The 8,275-nt window shown below is 34.4% G+C and overlaps 1 protein-coding gene across 3 annotated transcripts in view; it reads right to left on the bottom strand.

Moving 5' to 3' along the window:
• Positions 1-1,137: 1,137 nt before the first annotated feature.
• LOC105115733 (chromo domain-containing protein LHP1-like) overlaps positions 1,138-8,275 on the bottom strand; it is a 7,368-nt gene continuing 230 nt past the window's right edge. The window contains exons 2-7 of one of the 3 annotated variants that reach the window (XM_011012723.1): positions 7,957-8,275; positions 7,691-7,716; positions 7,432-7,518; positions 5,305-6,072; positions 1,704-1,764; positions 1,138-1,567 (exon numbers count right to left, since the gene is read on the bottom strand). In XM_011012723.1, the coding sequence (XP_011011025.1) occupies positions 1,526-1,567; positions 1,704-1,764; positions 5,305-6,072; positions 7,432-7,518; positions 7,691-7,716; positions 7,957-8,275 (1,303 nt within the window). In that variant the 3' untranslated portion in view covers positions 1,138-1,525. Of the gene's footprint in view, positions 1,568-1,703; positions 1,765-5,304; positions 6,088-7,427; positions 7,519-7,690; positions 7,717-7,956 lie in introns of all 3 variants that reach the window. The other 2 variants (XM_011012722.1, XM_011012724.1) reach the window with 2 other exon arrangements.

Raw genomic sequence — 8,275 nt, 5'->3', positions numbered from 1 at the left:
AAAACACCATGGCAACACCTTTCCCTATCGAGAGCAAATCAATGGAACTTTGGTCCTGTACATGTACAAATTACAAGAGGCAAGGTGCATGACATAACATTCTCCCATTTTCTTGCTGCTGAAGCTTCGGCTTCGGCCCTTGGCTAGAGGAAACACAGCAAGAACAACTTGCCTGGACTAATCTTGACACCGAAACATTATACATGCAGGACAAAGTAAAGCACAAGAACCAGCAGAAGGCAGAAGCTAAGGGTGAATTTCCTTCTTTGCCTCTTTTACAATACTCTGTTCTCTTACAATCTTGTAGAAAAGATCAAGAGTGTGCACAGGGTTTACATTCACGGGCAAATCAGAACTTCAAGTCTTATGAGCACAAAGAGAAAGCCACACACGCATAAAACGTAGAAAAGGAGAGTAGTAATCCTACTACCAAATATTATACAGGACGAAAAAGAGCACAAGAAGAAGTAATGATCCCAAACCATATCCATCATCATTGCTAGAGCTACTACTTCCCTGTTTTGTACCAAAATACCTGCTGCCACGAGAGGGAAAGCATGAAGAAATCGTGTGTATGAGCAGTAACAGTAAAAGAGGAAGCACCGTCCAGAAGGTGAACGCCACATCTTCATCACCTGCTTGAAATAGTGGCAGTATATAATCCGCAAGTGACAATATCATAGGGCCAAAGACGACCAGACCCAGGACTCCCACCATGAGAGAGGGTACTATTGGTGATGGCCCCATTGGTCTTTAGTCTTTTGGATTCTCCTGCTTCAGCGGATGCACAGGAACGACCTTCTTAATGGTTGACAGAAGAACTGTTTGTTGTAGTTGGAGATGACAATCTGATTCTTTTCTTTGGTTCAGTATGATTAGTTGACCTATGGCAACCTCCTTGCCTAAAAAGACCTCTAATCAAATTTATTTTGTATAATAAACGTTACATTCAAGGCCAACCAAACCAACTAATCCCAAGATTTAATTATACTTCTTCAAGGACATCATTGTCATCCGACAAGGGGAGAAAAAACCAATGGACCATTCCTTGGTTTAGTTCAGTGGTAATAAATAGAATAGTCTTCGGCAATGACAGTTATCTTCGATGCTTCCAGTGAGATCAAGCTAAACCAATAATGATAAGAAATGGAATGATAATGATAATGATGTTCAGAAACATCATCCAACTGATTCATACCCAAAAGCAATAAAGTTTGTTGTGGAAGAAACGGACATGCAGAGAGAGACGACAGCATGATTACAAACTATGTTAACTTCTATTGTTCTAGTCATTGTCATGTAAAATATTTAGATAACCGTAGTTAGATGATATACAAAAACCTAATCATATGTGGGGAAAAGGTTGAAAAACGATGCACTGTAGCTATATCAATTAGTTTTACATTCCTGAACTAAGACAACACTGATCGTCCTGCACTATCAGAATTACAACACTGTACACAGACAAGAGCATACGATGGTGCAGATCTTCATATACAAACTTCTGTCCAGAATTCCCATCCAATCATGTACTGTATTTGAGATGCTGCTCATAAAAGTTGATTAACTGCAATGAAAGAAAAAGGAGGAATAGTAAATACAACAAAATCATAAAAATACTCGTGAAAAATTCATGAGTTTGAAGTAGTGCAAAGTGGACAAGGAAGAAACTATACATAATCAGCAACATGATAATCAATTACCAGATGTGGATTATTAGCCTTGAGAAACTTGTTATCCACTGTTACTTCTTGTCCATCAGACCTGCACAGTATGCAACCACTTGAAAAGATGACACTATGCTGCTGGAAAAAACATTTAACAAACATAAATCCAAAATTGCAGGAAACACAATATATACATAATAAGAGAGCTCATATGCTCTGGACTTCTAAACTCTGTTTATATGAGAATAAGAACAAGAATTTACTGAAGTAAGATTTAACCTATAAAGCTGTGTGTGGATGATTTTACAGGCAGCTAAGAGCAGATTGCTGTATTTTAACTATTATTTAATCATTCAGAGACAAAGCATTGATGATTTGTATATTGATTAGGGCTTTGGAAGCAATGCTTTGAGGACAACTTAGCGACTCATAACTCTAAATGATACATGTAGGGTGTGACCCGAGGTAGTTTTTCAACAGTAGCAGGCTGAATTTGTGGAATTTGAGATGCTATTGCTGGAAGAATGGATGGGGCTTACGTGGCAGGCTTTAATGAATGAAACAAAATACTCAATTCTTTCGTCAAAGATTATGAGAAAAACCAGAAAATGGATTGACTAAAAAGTACTGGCTTCATTTCGACGTGCCACTTCTTCTATTAAATGGTCAGATTTCATCTATCAACTCTAAACATAGCAAGGCCAACATAATTTCTTCTAAAGAAGCCCAGCATAATTTGTTTGCAATGCATGTAGTGTCCTCGAACAATATTTGACACTTCATTTTAATTAAGTTATTTTTTGGAAATCATTTTAATAAGTTTTTAAGACTTTCTAAATTTAGAAGTAAATATATGGTTTTGAGTTCATAATCACCTAAAATATTTTTTTTGTGATTAAAATACTTAATATAAAAAAAGAATTACAAGGAAAATATTTTATAATACTAAGTTGGTTTAGCTTTTATTCAACGACAACAAAAAGTCACATTGCTAGAAAATTATAGCTAAAACTGCAAGTTAGTTTTACAATCAAAATTAGCAATGTAGAACTTATTTGTCATAAAATCACAATTTACTTTTCACAATATTCTACAGAATCAAAAGTTTAAATTTCAAGATATATTTTCTATTATTTCCTTTTACATTAGGTTTAAGAGGATTTTTATAATTGATACTATTGAACTTCAATTGTACTTAAAGAAAATTATGGAGTAAGGTTAGTTTAGTCACTCAGTAATTCCTGTGACATAGAATTAACAACTGGAGTAGGAAACATCACCCTTGACTTAAATATAAAATAAACCCTGAACTCATTTGAAACCAATTCCTCAACTAAAATTCCCAAACTTCACCAGCTTGACACTTTGATTTGTTTGTGGAAAGAATCAAGACCAAGAGATGATACTGTGCCTGACATTTAAGTGGTTCAAGCCATTGTAGGAGAAATTTAAAGCAAGCATTGACAATGAGGCAGGTTATGGGTAGTAGAGAGGTTGGCAGGAAAGAGGGGCAATTTTGAAAAGGGAAGATTTTTATGTTTTTTTTTAGGTTATTATTATTATGTTTTACGAGGAACATGAGCCACTCATATTATGTGTATACTTCATTTCACAATAAACACAATTCATAACCTTTAATGAAGTATTCAATAAGATAAGAAACATGTATATATAAACGAAGAAGAAGAAGAAGCCAATTCCAAAGAATGAAACTTCAACTACAAAAAGAAGAGAGAAGAATTCTCTGAATTGTTTGAATCTGGTTTGGCAATAAATAGTTTGACGAAAAATAATGTGAATGCAGCAATATTTGGATAGCATGTTAAGATTGAATATAAGTGGTTTAGTTAGGGGGGGAAGAGTTGAAAAATACAGAGTTCAGGTAAATTTAATGATGAGAACAACCAATCCTCATGTTCAATTATTGATCCACCAACTGCACATAAAATAGCTACTCTGTTAGCAAAGAAACCTTTTTTAAAATCAAATAACTAAGAAAACCTTAATTAAAAGCTAATAGGTGAAAGGTAACTTATATCCTCCAAAAATAACTTCTTTAACATTCAAGCACCTTTACAATCATTATCAACATTACCTAAAGTACTATTGGCATTGGCTGCTTCTTTTCATCTGTCTGCTCTTTGCTCTCTCTTGAGCCCCAGTCCAAATGTTTTTAAAATTTCCACTCTATCTGGTCTACAATAATTTGTTTCACTAATCTCTAGCTCGAATACATCCTATACTTAAATATTTTTTATAATAAGTGAATAAAATAAAAGAAAAGCATAAGAAGTTTGCAACGCAGGGTAACTTACAAGTTAACCATACAACCAAAAAGAACAAAAGTTTAAAACCATTTAACCATTTCCAGGAGAAAAGGGAAAGAAGGAATGACAACATAAAGGTTATAGATGACCAAGAAAACATTTTCCTCAAAAGCGCTCTTGTTGTAGCCCACCCACAAAGATTTTGCAATGCAGTCGAAACAAGCTTAGAAACTTTAGCATTTAATCTTTGATTTTGTATATTTTGATATTTGCTGTAAATCTAGTCTATTTTAGGTTTTTTTTTGTTCTTGCTGAGGAATATTAATGCTATCTAGAAATCTTAGCTTATTTAGGAGCTAGAAATTTTCTATTTCACTCTTAGTTTAGGACTAGAAGGGCTTTTGGTTCCTATAAAAGCAGCACTTATTCTGCAAAACTACAGGACTTTGAATATGGAATTGTGAGTATTTGGTTTGATTTGAGGGTTGCGTCCCCTCAGAATCCAAGGATTTTTAGTTTACTTGCCCCATGTCCACTTCAACTACCATGTGTTCTGTCTTCCTCTTCTCTTTTATCTAAGCACCATTCTTCCATCTCTTACTGCAACAGCAATCTTGGTTTATTCACAACTATAGTAAGAATCCCAAACCCTACTAAACACATCCTTAATCAATCTCAATTCCACATACAACAAACCCTAAGCTTAATTCTCTAGACCTGGCTCATCATGAACACTTTGTGGGACAAAAATCCAAGTTGACCATCATTATCTGTTAAAAAGATAATTGTGCCTCACCACATCATGAACAGCCCATCTAAAAGTGGCTTTAGTGATACTGGCTATTCTCATTTCTTGTTCTCTTTCCTGTTAACTTCCCTGCACTTCCATGAAACGTTTTGCTACATCCAGCTCATTTAAAGATTTTCTTAGTCCCTCAAACCTTTACGCACTATGGCACTAACCACAAACACTGACTCTACACTATAACAACCATTGCAAATAAGCATTACCCTCCCATCTGGGATTACAGCAACACTTGATTTCTTGAGTTGAGTACAAGATCCATTAAATTTTGTGGTATTTCTGAGATAATGAGGCTCTGTGGTTTTCTATTGAGCAGGCCTTCATTTCACTCTTTCACAGGAAGGTCTCCCATTAATGCAATGTGGCCAGGAAGAGATGTTATAATCGATAATAGGCTATGTACATCTTAAAAGGCATGTATTTTCTCAATAAATGATGATCAGAATAAATAATGAAACTCCAGCTATTCTCAAAATGTTAGTTCCACCAACAGAAGCATAACAAGAAAAAGATATCATTAAATTTCACACGGGATAGATCTTGAAGATGGAGTAAAATGACATACCTTAATGCACGAAAGGTTATCAGCACATCCTGGACATCGTCTAACACAGAGGCTGAAAAGCCTATGGGCTTGAGGATCTTGGTGATAGCAAATGCATTTATGGAATTTTCAGTCATTGGCATGTGACTTGAATTACCCCAAGTTAAACTAGGATTTTCAATCCCTGGTTGTGCAGCTGCACCAGTAGAGCCAACTGAGAAATTTCCAGATGAATTCGGTAAGAAAACTGGTTCGCACATGACAGAGTCTTTTTTGAACCTCTTCACAGAACCAGACTTTCTTTTCTTAGCACCAGTGCATCGACTGTTCTGAACAAGGTCCACATAATCAACCTTGGGAAGCCCATTTGCAATACCATTACCTTCCGAAGCCTTTTCTTCTTGGAAATGTATAGTGAACTTATTTGTGTTTACATCAATGTTAGGAATTGTTCCTCTAAGCTCGCTAAGCTTTGGATCATATTCATTATCCTCTTTCCTTTCAAAAATATGCTTTGAACCGTTTATGGACCCATTCTCATCAGTTTGCTTGGATGTTTTGATGTTATTTACATCTCCATTACTCTCTCCTCCATGACCTAAGCCGATAAATTGAGAGGGTGAAGGTAGATCGGCAAGCAATGAGTTATTGAGAGGAGCAGAAGGGAGATGTTTATCCGCAATACTTACTTCAACATCCATTACATTGTAGACAGCAGAGGAACGTGGCTGCTTCTTCTTGGAGGGATAATGCAGAGCCCCATGCTTGCGTTTCCGCTTTCGTGAAGACCTGCCCGATCGCAAGCTTCAAATCCATCAAGCAAACAACAAAAAAGGGTTGGCAAAAGAAAAAAAAAATACAATTGTTAGTAAATAGGGAATTGTGTTAGGTAAATATATACTTTAGTCATTTTGACTGCCAAAAATCAAAAACTCAAGTAAAAGCAATTTGACACTATATTTATGTTCTTTGCTTCTTATTTGCCACAAAGAAAAAACAAAGTTGAAGGTTAGCCAAGCCAACAACTCATTTATCACTTGATTATTTGAATGAATGTCACCTAGAAAAGGTAGCATTTGGTCGCTATTTCAGAATAAAAAAGACAGAGATAGCTAGAACAAAAGGGGCGATACAAAAACAGAGTTGCTTTTGGTAGTAGTATACAAGACAGAGTAAATGTCTCTTTATTCTTTTTGATTGATGTAGGTCAAGACAAAACAAAAAATGTTTATTTTATCCTTGATATATATTGCCATCTAACGTGCAGTGTTTGGAACAATAAATAGATAGCATTATTTTCACTTTATTCTATAATACGCATTAATTTTATTAACTAACTTAAAACGGTAATTTCTCCACCCATCAAAGTCATGTTAAAAAAGGATTTGTGAATATCATAAAAAAAATTCATTGCTAAGAAAACAATACAATTACATTATAATTTAATCAGTCATTAAATCATTTCTCCAAATATATTTAACAATAAAATAAATAATTAAGCAAATCATATATCAAATAAAATACATGCAACAACATAAAATTAAAATCTAACTTGGTTGAGAATGCAAGATAATAATTTCATCACAAATGCACTTTTTTTGTTCTCATTCAATCTCCCACTTTTCATCATTAAATCCAGAGAACATGACTAATTTTCATTTCTCTACATTATATATTTTTAATTATTATATTATTTTTTTCATAATGATAATAGTTTTTTACAACAATGTTTATGTTAAATACTCCCTCCCTCCCTCATTTATATTTCTCATATTTCTTATGATTTTTTATTTTTTATTTTCCAGTTTTTAGTCTAATGATGGAAATTCAGTTAATTAAAAGAAATGGTTCAGATATGAATGTAAGGATATAAATTGAAATTATGAAATGATTAAAAAAGACATTTGTGTAAAAACAATAAACAAAAAAATAAAAACTTGGTTTTGTCTCTGTTTTTATCCTTCCTTTTTAGAGGGACATAAAATTGACTAAAATTGAGATACCCAAACTCATTTCTATCCCAGCTATCTTTGTCTCATTTATTCCGAAACAATAACTAAAAGCTAACTAAAAGATACTTATCATTTGCTTTGATATTCACAGCAACCAAACAATCTTAAGAAAATAAGGAAAATAAAGCCAATCTACCTCTCTTCAAATGCATCAATAACGTCAGAACACGACTGCAAATTCTCCAAGGGCTCCCAGGTGTTTGCTGTTTCAGGCCATCCTCGCCTTTATAACAAATAAAGCATATCAGTCAAGAAATTACCTAGAATCAATAAAGTGGATTAGTTGCTCCTTATATTAATCCTACCATCATGTCATGCAAGGCAAGAACCAGTAATATACAAAATTGGAAGCAGAAAAATGTAAAACCTTGACGGGATATAAGAGAGACACTCACCATTTAATAAGATACTGCAACTGACCCTATTTTTGCAACAATTGGAGAGTCATTTTCCATCATCATCAGCCACAGTTAGCAACACAAACACACATACAATCAGAAAAATTATCAAAAAAAGAAAAGAACAAACAAACAATTGACTTCCATTCTAAACCTCCTCACCAGAAAGCAAGAAGCCCAAACAAAAGAATTGAACACAAGATTCTAAAAAATGGGTGTATAATAATTTACAATAAAAACCATTAGAAAGATGTGAATCAGACCTTTCGTACTCGTTTTCGACGAATAGCCTCGATTTCGAAGAAACCCTCATCAAGTTTTGTCCTTTCTTCATCAAAAAAATTGTCTTTCTCATCTTCTCCTTTGGGGTTCTCTTCCTCTTCTTCATCATCATCATTATCCTCTTCTTCTTCTTCTTCTTCTCCTTCTCCTTCAGTTTCCTCTCGATTCTCCCCATTATCAACCCAATTTATCTCCTTTTCTTCACCAATATTCCCTTCCCTCACTTGGGTCTCAATTAAACTGTTACTACTGCCCTCAGCATCAGCCAACACTGGATTTGCTGTTGCCTTCCTCTTTCCC

The sequence above is a fragment of the Populus euphratica genome, unplaced genomic scaffold (genome assembly GCF_000495115.2).
Source record: "Populus euphratica unplaced genomic scaffold, PopEup_1.0 scaffold756.1, whole genome shotgun sequence".
NCBI classification, from domain to species: domain Eukaryota; kingdom Viridiplantae; phylum Streptophyta; class Magnoliopsida; order Malpighiales; family Salicaceae; genus Populus; species Populus euphratica.
Note: the sequence above shows the minus strand (reverse complement) of the source record. Positions and strands in the feature narration are given on the sequence as shown.